General features: G+C 39.9%; 1 protein-coding gene across 12 annotated transcripts in view; it reads left to right on the forward strand.

Moving 5' to 3' along the window:
* Nup98 (nucleoporin 98 and 96 precursor) overlaps positions 1-17291 on the forward strand; it is a 99973-nt gene that overhangs the window by 75386 nt on the left and 7296 nt on the right. For 9 of the 12 annotated variants that reach the window (XM_059269687.1, XM_059269678.1, XM_059269662.1 and 6 more), the window contains 8 exons: positions 1376-1558; positions 2293-2446; positions 4598-5027; positions 7088-7317; positions 9536-9802; positions 12591-12748; positions 14483-14626; positions 15363-15505. In XM_059269687.1, the coding sequence (XP_059125670.1) occupies positions 1376-1558; positions 2293-2446; positions 4598-5027; positions 7088-7317; positions 9536-9802; positions 12591-12748; positions 14483-14626; positions 15363-15505 (1709 nt within the window). Of the gene's footprint in view, positions 1-1375; positions 1559-2292; positions 2447-4597; positions 5032-7087; positions 7318-9535; positions 9803-12590; positions 12749-14482; positions 14627-15362; positions 15506-17291 lie in introns of those variants that run through there. The other 3 variants (XM_059269744.1, XM_059269737.1, XM_059269752.1) reach the window with 1 other exon arrangement.

A 17291-nucleotide genomic window follows, 5' to 3' on the forward strand; every position in this document is an offset into this window, starting at 1 on the left:
GCGTTCACCATTTGATTTGGCTAGCTGGCCAGCAAGCTTCAGAGAGCCTTGTGCTTGTGCCCCACAGCCACTGACTTCTTATATTGGTGTTAGGGATCTAAACTCAGGTCCTCGAACGGTACTGACTGAGCCATCTCCTTAGCCCATCGTTAATTATTTTGCCATAATTTATCTTTAAAATGCTTTATAATGTAAATGTAACCTTTTGAAAACAATTTATTTTTAATTTTATGAGCACTGATTGGTGTTTTGCCTGCCTGTCTGTGTGAGGGTTTCAGATCCTCTGGAATCGGAGTTACAGACAGTTGTGAGCTGTCATGTGGATGCTGGGAATTGAACCCAGATCCTCTGAAGAGCAGCCGGTGTTCTTAACCACTGAGCCATCTCCAGCCCCATAAATGTAATTTTTGATTCTTTAAAACATAAAAAGATTATTCCCCGATTAAATGTCCGTAATACTGTTGCTTGTTTATCCTTTTAGGGAAAATTAAATGTGGACCTTCCTCATGTCTCACATAAGATTGCACCTACACTGTACCTGACTCTAGTCGCCCAAAAGATTAAATTCCAGAACCAAAACTATTAACTAGAAATTGACTTATAGCTGGGCAGTGGTGGTGTATGCCTTTAGTCCAAATATTTGGGAGGCAGAGGCAGGTAGGTCTGAGTTCAAGTCCAACCTGGTCTACAAAGCAAGTTCCAGGACAGCCGGGGTATACAGAGAAACCCTGTCTCGAGAAACAAAGCAAAACAAGAAATGTAAAGTTTGGGGCTGGAGAGACCCAGATTCGGATCCCAGCACCCACATGGTGGCTCCTAGCCATTTATAACTCCAGTGCCAGTGCATCTAAGGCGTCTCCTAGCCTTTTCTAGCACCAGGCACACAAGGGTGCTTGTACATACATGCAAGCAAGCAAACACATTAAATACAAAAAAAATTAACAAAATGGAATTATTTGTGGACTAAGTATAGTTTGGGAGAGTGCCTATGCTTAATAATTGTGCCTCTTTTCTCTTCCCAATTACCTCCAACTCCAAGTCATTGGGAGGGCAAGGTGACACTCTGTAAATCAGGAAATTATGGTTGCTAACAAAGGGAGGTACAATATAATCTTTGCCTCTGAAGACCACTGTTTGGGCGTTGACTTAGATTGTAGGCCCTGCCTTATGATAATTCCAAAAGGATAGTGCATAAACCATTTGTGTCCCAGATACTTACAGAGACATTTAATGTTAAATCCCTCTTAGCAAATCTACTTTTATCTATTGAAACATGCAGAATATTTCTAGATCATACTATGAATAAAGTTATCTGATCTACCATGAATCTGTTTGGCTTATTTTAATGTTGCTTCTCTGTTTTTGCTGTCTGCAGAGCCAGAGCCCAGAAGTGGAGCAGTTAGGGAGGGTTGTGGAACTGGACAGTGACATGGTAGATATCACCCAGGAGCCAGTTTTGGATTCTGTGTTAGAAGAGAGTGTGCCTGAAGATCAGGAGCCTGTGTCTGCTTCAACACACATTGCATCTTCACTGGGAATTAATCCACATGTCTTACAGGTGAAGTTCTGGCACATCCTTACTATGGCAGAAAGCCAAACTTAATATTTAATCTCTTGTATAACATCATATCTCTTTTTCGATTATTCACTTAAGACTATTGAGAGTTCAGTATCTCCTGGAAAAGGAAATAGGCCAATGTCACAGGCCTCATTTTCCCATTCAGTAAGGAAGTTTTATATTGAGGATGAGAAGGTGATTTCTGTTTTTACTGCATAAAATCAAAAGATATATTCCTCAGTCAAGTTTTGTCACTTTACTACTCTGACTTTAGACAAATTTATCAGCTTATCAACACTAAGTTCTATTAAATACCATAACTTTGTCTGCAGTGTAATGTTGGGATTTCAGATGTAGACACTTTAGAAACATGGTCAATGCGTGCTGAATTTCTCTCTTCCTCTAGCTGCAGCCTTTTTTTTTTTTTTTTTTAATTATGTGTTTAGCTTTCGGCTTATGCTTGACTTTAAAATCATTTATTCAGCAAATAATAGGAACCACTGTGTGCCAGGACATGGTGGAACAGGTAAATACAAAGCAGAGAATGCATGACTTCAGTCCTTTGGGCACATGTAGTGTAGTGGTGTGTTGGTCACAAAAATGCTATACTTGTTCTGGACACAGGCTTTAAAGAAACAGCTTTTTTGTTTTGTTTGGCTCATATAAACCGCATTTTTCTTTTATGGTCTTTAATTTGTGGGAAATAGTCATTCTATAGATACTGACTTTTTTAGATCATGAAAGCATCATTGCTTGTTGATGAAGAAGATGTAGATGCCATGGATCAACGCTTCAGTCACTTCCCCTCCAAAGGAGATACTGCTCAAGAAATCTGTTCTCCTAGACTCCCCATTTCAGCCTCCCACTCAGCAAAATCCCGCTCAATAGGTACAGTATAAAATATGCTGTTTTTCAAGAAACTGTTGAGTTAGATCCTATTTCTCACATCTTCTAACCTGAATGGATTTCTCTAGTACAACCCCTAAAAGCCATATGAATAACAATAGGCATGGGAGATTGCTATGAGTTTGAGGTTAACCAGAGTAACACAGCAAAACTCAGGGAGCTGAAGATAGGGCTCAAAAGTTAAGAGCACTTGTTCTTGGAGAGGACCCCCAATTCAGTTCTCAGAACCCACGTGGTGACTTATAACCCTCTGTGTCTGGTTTCAAAGGATCTGACACCCTCTTCTGGGCTCCCTAGCCAACAGGCACACACATGGTGCATATACATACATTTAGGCACTCACACATACACATTAAATAATTTCTTTTAAAAAACGTAAATGGGTCAGTGAAGTAGCTTAGCCTATAAAAGTGCTTGCCACCAAGCCTGATGACCTGAGCTTGATCGCTGGAATTCACGTGGTAGAAGGAAAGACCTCCATATGCTCACCATGGTACATGCATGCCACCTACATGCACACACAAGATAAATAACGTTTTAAAACAAAAAAAGAAAAAAATGCAGACAGTGGCAAGTTTTTAAGCACCTGTCCCCTGCTTTCACTAGTCAGCTTTGATCCCCAGACAGTTTTTCTTTCATGTCATCAGTACATAAATAATATGAGGTATCTATAACATCTAAGACCTATAAATAAGAGAAAACATGCAACATTTGTATATCTGGAACTGATGTAATTCAGTGTATATAATTATCTCCAGTTACATCTGTCATTTTAAAAATAATTCTGTTGCACATTTGTTTTTCGTAAGGATATGACCCTTGAGTTTTACCCAGGTTTCTCATCCAGTCTTGCTACTGATAGCTTTGTGTATTAGAAAGGTTACTTTGGCCGGGAGGCAGTGGCACACGCCTTTAATCCCAGCACTCAGGAGGCAGAGCCAGTTTGAGTTTGAGGAGAGTTTGAGGCCAGCCTGGTCTACAGAGTGAGATCCAGGACAGGAACCAAAACTACACAGAGAAACCCTGTCTCGAAAAACAAAAAAAAGAAAAAGAAAAGTTACTTTGCTGAGTCTAGTTTCCTCACCCTTTGGTTTTTTCAAGACAAGGTTTCTCTGTGTAATTGCCCTGGCTGTCCTGGAACTCTCTGTAGACCAGGCTGGTCTCGAACTTTCAGAGATCACGTACCTCTGCCTCTTGAGTGCTGGGATTAAAGGGATGTGCTACCACTTCCCAGCCCAGTTTCCTCACTTTTAAAATGTGAATGGTAATGATAATGCTTACTGATTAAAGCTACTGAAAAGCAAAGTGTACACATCTTTTATTTTTAATACTGTTATTAACATTGTAATCTTCAAGGGTTGTTTTTTTGTTTTGTTTGTTGTTTTTGTTTTTTTTGTTGTTGTTATTTTGGTTTTTCAAGATAGGGTTTCTCTGTGTAACAGCTCTAATTGTCCCAGAACTTGCTTTGTAGACCAGGCTGGCATTGAATTCACAGAGATATGCCTGCCTCTGTAGGCATTGAAGGCATGCACCACCACACCTGGCTGTTTTTTCTTTATAAAACCATTAAAGTTCTTGCTTTGATTTCATGCCTGAAAAGGTAATTATTATGGGCTCAGTGGTAGAGAGCTTGTACTGCTCTTACAGGGGACTCAAATTTGGTTCCCAGCATACACAGGCAGCTCACAACCATCTGTAACTCTGGTTCCAGAGGGATTGGACACGTGGCATCCACATGCAGCTACAGTCCTGTTGACACACCTACACACATACACATAATTTAAAATAAAACCTGTTTTTTAAAGTAATTATTGTAAGCTAGACAGTGGCACACTTTAATCCTAGCACTAGTGAGGCAGAGGCGATTGGATCTCTGAGTTCAAGGACAGCTTGGTCTACATAGTGAGTTCCAAAACAGCCACAGCTATATTGTAGCCAGGTATGGTGGTGAGGCCAGCCTGATCTACCTTGTCAGTTCTTGGACATAAGCTGCATAATGACTGTGTCTCCAGAAAAAAAAAAAAAAAAAGTAGTAACGATTGTAAAATCTGACTGAATATCTTCACCCTTAGTGATCTTTGTTGTTACTGAAGAAATAAACTGTTGTTTAGAATCTTTTCTTCCTTGTTTCAGTTGGTGGGTTGCTGCAATCAAAATTTGCAAGTGGAGCTTTTCTTTCACCAAGTGCCTCTGTGCAAGAATCACGCACTCCTAGAACATCATCTCTAATAAATGTCCCATCCACATCCCCCTGGTCTGTGCCTCTGCCACTGGCGACTGTGTTCACAGTGCCCAGCCCAGCTCCTGAGGTTCAGCTGAAAACAGTGGGGATACGCAGGCAACCAGGCCTAGTCCCTCTTGAAAAATCTGTTACATATGGCAAGGGGAAACTTTTGATGGACATGGCCCTATTCATGGGACGTTCCTTTCGGGTTGGTTGGGGCCCCAACTGGATTCTTGCTAACAGTGGAGAACAACTACATGGTTCCCATGAACTGGAAAGTCAGCAGGTTGCCGATTCGATGGACTATGGATTCCTACCCAATCCAGTAGCTGTTAAATCGTGAGTTATATTTCCTGATGCTTTTTGGGAATGACAACATTGAAATTGGGGGCTGTTCTTTTATCAGCAAACCCAAGGTCAGCATGCTGCTTTGTGATCGTTCTATATAAATTTCTTAGCCCAAGTATAAGTATTTCATGTATTTTGTACATACAGTATCATACATATTCCTATGTAGTCCCTGCAATTAAGTCTTCTGGTATTTACCATACAGAATGTATTGAGTTTACACAAAATACATACAATTTTCTTAGGTATTTTTTATAATACATAACAAGTTTGTGTACATTTACTATGGATTAAATGAATATGATTACTTATTTTTGAAGTTGATTTTTTGGAAAAAAAAATCATCAGTGTCTTGAACCTCACAGTAAAATTCTAAATTTAGTAATTGACTCTAGATTATGGTATTATAATATTTTGGAGATTGTTAATATCTTAAAATGTATCAAGGTCAGACTGACTTCATGCTCATCTCAATGTAGAGAATTTCTAGGCTTGGAGGACATACCTGTAATCCCAGCACTCATGCAGAAGAGATCACAAGTTGGAGGACAGCCTGAGCTGTATAGCAAGAATCTAAGAAGAACCTATCTTAGAAACTCAAGTGCTAGGATATAGCCCAGTGGAATAGCATGCCCTGGCTTCATTCTCTAGAACTTCAATTTTTTATTTTTTGAGACAGGGTTTCTCTGTGTAGCTTTGCGCCTTTCCTGGATCTCACTCTGTAGATCAGGCTGGCCTCGAACTCACAAAGATCCACCTGCCTCTGCCTCCCAAGTGCTGGGATTAAAGGCGTGCGCCACCACCGCCCAGCTAGAACTTCAATTTAAAACAGAAACAAAGGAGTAATTTTAGAATCTGGCCGTGTGTGGTGGTATACACCTATAATCTAGTCACTCGAGCGGTGAAACCTAGAGAATCGGAATTTCATAGTCTTTCTTGGCTACATATCAAGTTCGAGGGCTATGTGAGACCTGTCTCAAAAAGTATTTAGTATTTAGTATGAAGCTTGGCTTCATAACTTTTGACATTTGAGTATTTGCAAACTAGATATTCCACATACAGCTTTGGCCTTTGAATTTTGTAGTGTCGTCACAAATGAGTGATGAAACCAGTAACTACTGACTGCCATCCACAGTTGTACCTTGAGCTGTGCTGTTGCATTACAGTTCATTGGTCTACTTTACATTGTATCATTTATGCATTATTTTAGAAACATCAGTATTGGTCATTAGAAATTACTGTTTACAGAGTTTATACATGTTTAGACCTATTTATATAAACAGTTTTTAATATTTCAATCCATCTCATTAGTCTTTTTAAGATTTAAGAAAGCTGGGCGGTGGTAGTGCACACCTTTAATCCCAGCACTCGGGAGGCAGAGCCAGGCGGATCTCTATGAGTTCGAGGCCAGCCTGGGCAACAGAGTAAGATCCAGGAAAGGCGCAAAACTACACAGAGAAACCCTGTCTCAAAAAACAAAAAACAAAAAAATTTTAAGAAGCTGAGACTGGAAAGATGGCCGAGTGGCCAAGAGTATTTCCTACTCTTCGGAGGGCCCGGGTTTGGTTCCCAGCACCCACATTGGGCAGCTTTCACTGTAACTCTCAATGCAGGTTATCTGACGTCTCCTGGCTTCTACAGGCATCATCTGCCTCTGACCACAGCATACACATATATACTTACATACAAATAAATCTTGAAAAAATCATTTTTGAGGGCCATGAACGTAGGTAGCTCTGTTGGTAGAGTGTTTGCATAGTATGCTCAAGGCCCATGGTTTTCATTCCCAGCACAGCATAAACCCAGGATGGTGGTCCATGCCTGCATGCTGTAATCCCATCGCTTGGGGAAGTGGAGGCAAGAAATTGAGAGATTCAGTGTGATCCTTGCTTACATGCTTTAAGACCAGCCTGGCCTACATGAAACCCTGTCTCAAAAAAAAACAAACATTATGGTGAAAGGCTTTTTATTCTGTTGGAAGTCAGCAAAGGTTGGTTGTAGGGAAATTTCAGCCATTTCTTCATTTTCTGACTCATTATTGTTTCTCCTAGTCTATCTGAATCCCCATTCAAAGTTCATTTGGAAAAACTTGGTTTGAGACAAAGGAAGCTGGATGAAGATCTGCAGTTATACCAGACGCCTCTGGAGCTCAAGTTAAAACATAGCACTGTGCATGTAGACGAGCTGTGTCCTCTCATTGTCCCCAACCCCGGGGTCTCAGTCATTCATGATTACGCAGATTGGGTTAAGGAGTCACCCAGAGATCTGCTGGAAGTACAGAGTGAGTATACATTGTGCTGCTAGCCTTTGATGTCCAAGGAATCAGGTTAGCAGTAGCATATGTTTCTAGGAGACGTGTTTCTTTACAGGTATAAGGTGATTTCCTCCACGTACGCATTTCTGCAGCTCACCTAGGACAAGAAGAAAAAATTAGGAGTTATCATTTGTAATCATTCTTGTGCCTTCTAATATATAAGTACTCCTCAAAGAAGTATAGCTAGTCAAATCCCTTGGATTTTTGTAATTATATTCCTTCTATTTCAAACCGAGATATTTAACCATGTGATTTGCAAATCATCTTTATGGGGAGGGGCTCTTCCCTCTAAAATGTTATTGACTTAAAAGCCTTTAGTTAGACTTAAAAAATAATGGTAGTGGCATAAAGTAAGTGAAAGGAAACCCTCTAACTGACAAAGACATTTAGTAACAATGTTTGAAGTTATATATAGGAAGTTTAGATTTATAATTATCATTGTGTCAGGAGATATGCAATTGTTATTTGCCCTTTATCATTATTATTGACATGTGCTAACTGTGCATGTGTGTATCTTAGATGCTTTGATTATATTCACCCTCTCTTATCCCTTTTACTGTATCCCTTCTGTATCCCTATTAGTCCCTTTTTCCTGTCAGGTATATCTTTCTGTCTGTTTTTGGTTTTCGAGGCAAGGTAGCCCTGTGTAGCCTTGGCTATCCTGGAACTCAATCTATAGACCAGGCTATCCTCTAACTCAGAGATCTCCTCTGCCTGCCTCTACCTCCTAAGTGCTCGGGTTAAAGGTATGTGCCACTAAGCATGGCTTTTCTTTCTTTTTATAGCTTCCTTCTTTCCTAAATTCCACTTATAAAAGAGAACATGGAATTCCAATTTTATTTTGTTTTGTTTGGAGTCTGGCTTATTTTGATTACCATGCATTTACCTACAGATACCTTAGTTTAATTCTTCCTTATTGCTCAGTAAACCTCCGCCATGTATATAGAGCACGCTTTCTCTATCCATATACCTCTATTAGCAGTCAAGACTGATTTCCCTGACCTGGCTGTTTGAAATCATGCTGCAGTCACAGTGGGTGTACAGGCATCTCTTTTATGAGTTGACTTTCATTCTTTGGGGTCAGAAGTCATATGGCTAAATCACACTGTAGTTACATTTTAATTTTTTTAGGAACCTCCATACTTGTTGCTGTATTGACTGGACTAATTTACATTTCTAACAAGAACACATGAAAGATCCTTTTCTCTACATGCTGTCAACCAGTATTTGTCATTTTTTGAATGGTCTGGTTTTCCTTTTTTCTTGATGTTAATGTTGATCATTCCAACTGGAGTAAAATGGAAACTCAAGGGAGTCTTGATTTGCATTTCCCTGGTGGCTAAAGATTTGTACTTCATTTGAAATGTGTTGGCTCATTTGCTTAATCATTTATTGATTTGTTTGGTTTATTTATCTAGTTATTTTTTATTCTGGATACTAATCCCTTGTTAGACAAGCAGCTGGCAAGGATTTCCTCCCGTTTCATAATCTGTCTTTTGACCATCGATTCTTCTCCATGCAGGAGCTCTTTGCTCCAGTACGTTTTGTTAATACTTGCTGCTTATTAGGTCTTCTGCAGGAAGTCACTGCCTGGTCCTGTATCTTAGTGTTTAACCAGTGTTTTCCTGTTACAGTATAAATGTCTCGGGTCTTAGATAAAAGTCTTTGTCCATTGGAGTTGGTGAGATTCAAAGTGAGGAGTAGGAATCTATCCTCAGTCCCCTACACTTGAATATTCAGTTTTGCTATCACTTCTTGTTCAGCAGCTGTCTTTCTCTGCTGTTTTGGCACCTTTAATAAGACTCGTGTGTGTGTGTGTGTGTGTGTGTGTGTGTGTGTGTGTGTGTGTGTGTGCGCGCGCGCGCGCGCGTGTGTTTTCTGTTTTAAACTGATTTGATCTCCTGTAGCCAAGGGTGGCCTTGAACTCCTGATCTTCCTGCTTCCTCCCAAGTGCTGGGATTAAAGGTGTGTGCCACCACTGCCTGGCCTCTGTGGTTAACTAGTGGCTAGCTCCACCCTCTGATCTCAGAACACAAAACACTTATAAGTTGAGATGACCGGTTTGGGCTCACAAATTTGAATGAGTGCTTATGGTGGTAATTGATATGTTTTGCACCACAATAAGTGATGAGCTCTCAGGAGTGATTGCCAGACTTTGATAGCATTGCTTTTTGTACTTTCTTAGTTGTGAAGCACTGGAGCCTGACATGGACATTATGTGAAGCCCTATGGGGCCACCTGAAGGAGCTTGACAACCAGCTGGATGAGCCCACTGAATACATTCAGGTTCTGGAGCGAAGAAGAGCTTTTTCCCGATGGCTGTCCCGTACTGCTGCACCCCAGATTGAAGAGGAAGTTTCCTTAACCCGAAGAGACAATCCCATAGAAGCTGTCTTCAGCTACCTCACAGGCAGTAGGATTAGTGAGGCCTGTTCTCTGGCACAACAGTCAGGTAGGGATGAGATCCTCTGCATCACTACCTGCTTCCTCTGCACTATCCCTGCTCCTTAGTTGTAATTTGCCTTTTAACTGTATCCCAAGAAGATTGTTGGTTCCTCTAGAGACCATGCCTTGTTCTTTTAAACAACTCTGGAAACTTAAATATTGTTTATTTAATTAAAATTGTGTTGATTTTGTTATATGCGTTTGTAGTAAATCAGAAACTTCAGATAAGTAGAAAAAAATAGGACAAAATCACCCAAATTCTAAGACTTAGCGTCATCGTAACATTTTCAGTGGTTATCCTTATAATACATAAAGTATATACAAATGCATGCATACTGAACAACATATACATATAAATGGTTCAGACTTAGTGTCCTAGTGGTCCTCAGTAATATAGAGGTGACTATCCTTGCCTGTCGAAGATTTCCTGATGTACATTCTGTTCTTGCATTTAAAATATCAAGCCGGGCGGTGGTGGCGCTCGCCTTTAATCCCAGCACTCCGGAGGCAGAGCCAGGCGGATCTCTGTGAGTTCGAGGCCAGCCTGGGCTACCAAATAAGTCCCAGGAAAGGTACACAGAGAAACCCTGTCTCGAAAAACCAAAAAAAAAAAAAAAAAAAAAATCATAGATAGCTATAATTGTTTCTTAGCAATCTTTTAATATAACATTAGCATATTCCTTTGACATTTTATTTTTGTGTGTGTGTGCACACACATGAACAAATGAACACTTATACACACATGAGGAGGCCAGAAGAGGCTGATAGCTGTCATCTTCTATCACTGTCTACTTATTTCTTTGTGGCAAGGTCTCACCTTGAAATAGGGGCTAGCTAGCGTTCTCTCAATTAGGCTGGAAGCTAGCAAGCCTCAGCAGTCCTCCTGTCTCCAGCCCTGCTTGGACTTGGGTTTATAGGTGTGCATGAGACACCCAACTTTTACATAGGTGCTAGAGGCCAAATGATTGCACAGCAAACCCCCCTTTTTGTTTGGTGTTCGAGACAGAGTTTCTCTGTGTAACAACTCTGGCTGTCATGAAACTCACTTTGTAGACTAGGCAGACCTTGAATTCAGAGATCCACCAGTCTCTGCCTCCCTAAGTGATGGGGTTAAAGGCGTGCACCCCCACCGCCACCACCTCCCAGGTACAGCAAACCCTCATAACCGCTGAGCCATCCTCAAGCCTCCTTTGTTGACATTCTTTTTTCTTTTTACATCCCCTGTTTCCAGAAATAATAATCTGAACATCTTATACATAGATCTTTTGTAATAACTCACTATTTCATCCAATTATAAGTTTAATAATCTATATAAGCTTAATTTCTAGGTTGAAATACTTAGATTTAAGATTTGTGCTTTTTAAACTTTTCTTCTATAAGACATTCAGCAATTGATTTATAACCATCTTAACAGAAATCTTGATGAAAATAATGGCATAATTCAGCATAATCTATATATGTATGGTTAGATTCTTGATCAGACTTTATTGGAACCTGCTTTATTCAAAGCCAACTAATTATAGCCATTAACTATATTTGTTTTGGTGAGCTTGGCCAATTTGAGATTATAGGAATAGAACACAAGAAAGCTAAATCAGCAGCTTCTAAAAATAGGCAGTTGATGCTGGGTGTGGTGGTGTATGCCTTTAATCCCAGCACTTGAGAGGCAGAGGCGGGGGATCTCTGAGTTCTAGGACAGACAGGGCTACATACATAGAGATAAACTAAAAGACAAGTATATAGGTATGTAGTTAGGTAGGTGGATAGATAGGTAGACAGTAAATAAGCAAATTCATACAAACAACACTATCAGCCAACATTGCCTGGCTAATTCTGATCAGAGGAAAGTGTAGTCAATTAAATTATTGTATCAAGATACGATAAACCAGCTTCCTCTCTGAACTTAGCCATCTGTGTTGAATATGGTATTTATGTATATTGACCAACAGATAAAGACATACAAATGATCTTCCTTTTTTCCTTTGTCACCTAGAACACTAGCAGTTCATGGCCACTTGGACTGCAGTGCTTGCTTGCTACATGAATCTTAGGTCATTCGTTGACAACCTCCGGCATGTAGTCAGATCAGAGCTAATTGGGTCTAACAGCACATGTCCTTGTGATCCTGGTGCAGTCTAATTTGTGAAATGAGCCTTTTTAAGATGATAGTTTTAATTTCTGGCAGGACATGGGGTGGGGCTGGCTCAGCTCTTAAGAGCACTAGCTGCTCTTCCAGCACCCATGTGACACTGCACAAACCACATGTGTGTCTGCTGTTTCGGGTTCAGTTTCTCATTTCTCTGTGCTGTGTGCTGCACTCTAGTTGGGCTTGTCTTCAGTGAGGTCATCTCATTTTCATGGCAGACACTGGAGCAGGTGACACTTTCCTCCTTTTTGTCATTTTGGTGGTTGTTTGTTTTTCCAGACAGCGTTTCTCCATGGAGCCCTGGCTGTCCTGGAACTCACTCTATAGACAGGGCTGGCTTCAGACTCAGAGATCCACCTGCCTCTGCTTCCAGAGTGCTGGGATGAAAGCCATACCTAGCTAACTTTACTCCATTTTATAGATACGTGGTGCCTTGCACAGAGGGAGAAAAGCTGCTGTTACCACTACATATTGTATACCTTTTTAGGTTAAAGCACTTTGAAGATACTCTACTCAAGTATGAAGTCTCTGTATTTTAACACTGATGTCAAGTCTTTCCTCCGAAGGCCTGGAAGAAGTACAGTGGTCTGTGTTTCATCAGGTCAGTTAATCCTTAGTCCTCACCTGAAAACTTGTGTTCCTCTTACAGGTGATCATCGCCTTGCTCTTCTTTTGTCTCAGTTGGTGGGTAGCCAGTCAGTCCGAGAGCTGCTCACCATGCAGTTAGCCGATTGGCATCAGCTCCAGGCTGACTGCTTCATCCAGGATGAAAGGTTGCGCATATTTGCCCTGTTAGCTGGAAAACCGGTAATGTCATATTAATTTTTCTTGTAAACTGTACACTGTTAATATAACTGCCAGTTTGGTCTTATTTCTAGGTAGAAATATTTTCAAATTAAAATGTTAGGCAGCCAAGCACAATGGCTCACACCATTAGTCCTAGTGCTGTGAGATCTAGACCAAGTTCAAGGCAAACCTGGTCTAGAGAAGTCCAGTAAAGTTTGAGCTACATAAAGAGACCCTGTCTCGCAACATCATGTCAGGCTGGGCAGTGGTGATGCAGGCCTTTAATCCTACACTTGAGAGGCAAAGATCAGTGAATCTCTGTGAGTTTGAGGCCAACCTGGTCTACAGAGCAGGTTCCAGAATAGCTAGGGCTACACAGAGAAACCTTTTCTAGAAAAACAAACAAACAAAAAACCATGTCACACAATTAACCAAACCAAAAAAAAAAAAAAAATCTAATGTTAGCTGTATTGTACGCCTCTAATCTCAGTACACAGAGGGCCAGGCCAAAGGATTGCCGTGGCTTCAAGACCAACCTGAGCTACTTAGTGAGTACTTAGTCAGGACCACATAAGGCCCTGTCTCAAAAACAGTTTTTAGAAAAATCTTATTACATTTGTTTATTTGTGTGTTCTCACTCTCAAGCATGTGTGTGTATATGGCATGGTACATGCATGAACAACAAAGGATAACTTGCCAATGTCTTGGGAGTCAAACTCAGTTTCCCCACGCTTTACCCACTCAGCCATCTCACTGGCCTAATTATATAAATGTTAAAATTGGAGCTGGCAAGATGACACAGCAGGTAAAAAAAGGCACTTGCTGTCGAGCCTGACAACCTGAGTTCAGTCAGTCCAGGGAACCCCCATGGTAGGAGAGAAGAACTGATTCTCACAAACTCTGACCTAACACATACACCATGCCATGCCACGCATATGCATGCCTACATATAATAATAATTAAATACAAAGATTTAATGTTGAAATCTGGATCCCATATCATAGTAATGTTTACATAGGAAACTCTATATAATATCTGTATTCATCTGTGTTGATGTATAGGTTCATATTTGCATGTGTGTATATCAAGCAAAGTCAGTTATGGAGAATGATTCTGAATTTTTTTTTTTCTTCAATTTACTGTGTATGGACATTTTTCCATGTAATGTAGTATTCTTTTTAATAGCCACCACTCTTCATTTTACCAAAAATGAAGTAATTATTTTAAGCCAGTTTTTGCTGCTTACTCTTTGATTATCTGATTCTGTGTCTTTATGTCTGTCTTGTTAATTATGGGAGGGGAGATTTCATATTCAAACCATTACATTAAACATTTTTTTTTTTAAGATTTATTTATTTATTATGTATACAGTATTCCGCCTGCATGTATGCCTGCAAGCCAGAAGAGGGCACCAGATTTCATTACAGATGGTTGTGAGCCACCATGTGGTTGCTGGGAATTGAACTCAGGACCTCTGGAAGAGCAGCCAGTGCTCTTAACCTCTGAGCCATCTCTCCAGCCCCCTCAAACCATTACATTAAGACTGGGTATGGTAGCACACTCCTTTAATACTAGCACTTGGGAGAGGGAGAGGCAGTAGGATCTTAGGTCAAGGCCAGCCTGGTATGCATAGTGAGGTCCTGTCTCAAAAAAAAAAAAAAAAAAAAAAAAAAAACCATAAGGAGCAGTTTGTAGACAGGCAGTAATAACCAAGGCAACATAAAGTTGTCATGGTGATGCTTTTGTCTCCTGCAGGTGTGGCAGCTCTCAGAACAGAAGCAAATCAATGTGTGCTCCCAGCTGGATTGGAAACGTGCACTTGCTGTCCATCTTTGGTATTTGCTTCCACCAACAGCCTCCATTTCCAGGGCTCTCAGCATGTATGAAGAAGCATTTCAGGTATGTGTGTTCACAAGAGCCAGGTGAGAACTCTGGTGTGTGTTTTGTCTTTCCAGAGAAGTCCTGCATACTGGGTGTGACAACTTTAATCCCAGCACTTGGGAGGCAGAAGCAGGTGGCTAGTGGTGAAGACCCTGTCTCAAAAAAGAAAAAAAAAAATTTAAAGGAATACAGAGAAAAAGCCATCGAATCACATTTTATAATATAATACTTACTACTGACTGCCCTCTTTGAAAATACTGTAAAATCAAAACAGACACAACAAGGTCAAAACATAATCCTTTACCTTGTCTCTTCAGCTTCTCCATTGAAGTTGATATTTACATTACACAGATATTTATATTATGATTCATAACAGTGGCAAAATTACAGTTACGAAGTAGCAACAAAATTAATTTTATGGTTGGGGGTCACTACAACATGAAGAATTATAATTAAAGGGTCGCAGCATTAGGAAGGTTGAGAACCACTGACATAAAAAGGCCTTGTCTCAAAACTGAGGGGAAAAAAACAGTTGTGGCAAGTGGACAAGTAAGGGGATCTACTGAGCTCCTTTAAGTCTTTACCAGGTTGAAAACAGGTGTATCAAAAACTTTTAAAAGCCTTGATTCTTTTAAGCATTATAGCATCCTTAATGCATGTTTCATTAATTAATGCATGAATAATTGAGACATGATAATGCTAGTTGATAAAACTCACAACTTTTGTATTGCTATATCAAATTCTTCCTTTACAGAATACTTCAGAGGGTGATAAGTATGCCTGCTCCCCTCTTCCTTCATACCTGGAGGGTTTGGGCTGTGTGGTAGAGGAAGAAAAGGACACACGGAGACCACTTCAGGATGTTTGCTTCCATCTCCTAAAACTCTATAGTGACAGGTAAACCAGCACCAGGCGTGGTAATTGTGTCAGTTAATTTCGGTGAGATACAGTTTACATACAAATAAGCATGCAGTTGGATAGACATCACGGAATAACTACCAACACAACTGAAACATTTCTGTCACCTACAGAAATTCCCTAATGTGATTTAGGAATTAATCCTCAGTCCTATACAATGATTGGGGGGTTGTTGACTATAAGTAAATTTTGATGTTTCAGGAATTTACATATTTAAGTCATTCTGTATTCTTTTTGTACCTGGCTTCTTACCACTCAGCATGGTGGTGAGATTTATCAATTTTAATGTGAACAGCAGAGGTTTGGGGAAATCTTTATTCTAACTCTGTAGATTTTTACATAATTTCATAGTGATTTGCTGGTGAGTAGTTAGATGATGTTGGTTGGGTGTGAGGAATAAAGTGTTGTGAATATTTATTCACACACTAGCTGTAATAAGCCAGAACTTTGGCACAAGCTACTATGGTGATATATTGTGTACCCTAATAAACTTGCCTGAGGATCAGAGGACAGAGCCAGCCACTAGATTAGACATAAAGGTCAGGCAGTGGTGGCACACACCTTTAATCCTAGCACTTGAGATCTTGTGCCTTTGCTTGGGAAACACACATGCCTTTAATCCCAGGAAGTAACATGGCAGGGCAGAGAAAGGTATATAAGGCATAAGGAAACAGGAAATCACTCTCTTTAGGCTGAGGATTTCGTAGAGGTAAGAACTAGTGTCTGGCTGTTCTACTTCTCTGATCTTTCAGCTTTCACCCTAATATCTGGATCTGGATTTTTTATTAAAAGACCATCTAAGATTTGAACAACAAGCTACAAGAGAGACTGAGGTGTGAGAGTTTCACTGGAGTCCATAAGTTCAGTCCACTAGGCATCATAGCAAGACCCATCTAAAGCAAAGTGATTGTTGTTTTCCATTCTCACTAGTAATGTATAAAATCTCTAATTGTTACATGTCCTCTTCAGGACTTAGTATAGTATGTAGTGATATTCTCTGTGTGTTGTATATATTTGTTTTGATACATTTATTTATTTATTTGTCTTTATTTTGGTAGTTTGAGACTGGGTCTCTAAACAGACTGGCCTAGAAATTATTCTGTGTAGCCTAGGCTAGCCTTGAACACTCAAATTCCTCCTGTTTTAGTCTCCCATGAGTTAGGATTATAGTAATGTGCCTCCATGAAATGTTTTTAATAAATGGAGAATGGCTTATTTAACAGTAATAAATTAACTCATGCAATTACTATATCTAAATGATTAAAATTATTTTGATACTTCTTTTTACTTTATCTTAGAAATAACTAGGATTTTTGGTTTTCTGTTTTCTGTTCACAACTAATAGGTCACAGCTTGTTTCTGCTTTTCAGGATGCTTTCTTTAAATACAGAATACTAGTGTTAGTTATAAAAAAGAAATTGTAGTACGTATATAAGTAAAATTTATCATTCATCTATTTTTTGCTAACATCTATTCAAGTCTTTTGGCTTTTTTGGATTTTGGTTTTTTGATAGTTGGTTTGCTTTTGAGACAGGGTCTCTATGTAGACCAGGCTGGCCTTGAACCTACAGAGATCTTCTCACCTCTGCCTCTGCCTCATGCATGAGTGCTTGGGACTACAAGTGTGCTCCACCATGCCTGGCCTAGATTTAATTATTTAATTTTATGAGTATAACTGTTTTTGGCTGTGTATATCAATGCAACACTCCAGTGTCTGGTGCCCTTAAAGGTCAGAAAAGGGTGTCAGATTACCTAGAATTAGAGT

This window comes from Peromyscus eremicus, chromosome 1 (assembly GCF_949786415.1).
Source record: "Peromyscus eremicus chromosome 1, PerEre_H2_v1, whole genome shotgun sequence".
Classification (NCBI taxonomy): domain Eukaryota; kingdom Metazoa; phylum Chordata; class Mammalia; order Rodentia; family Cricetidae; genus Peromyscus; species Peromyscus eremicus.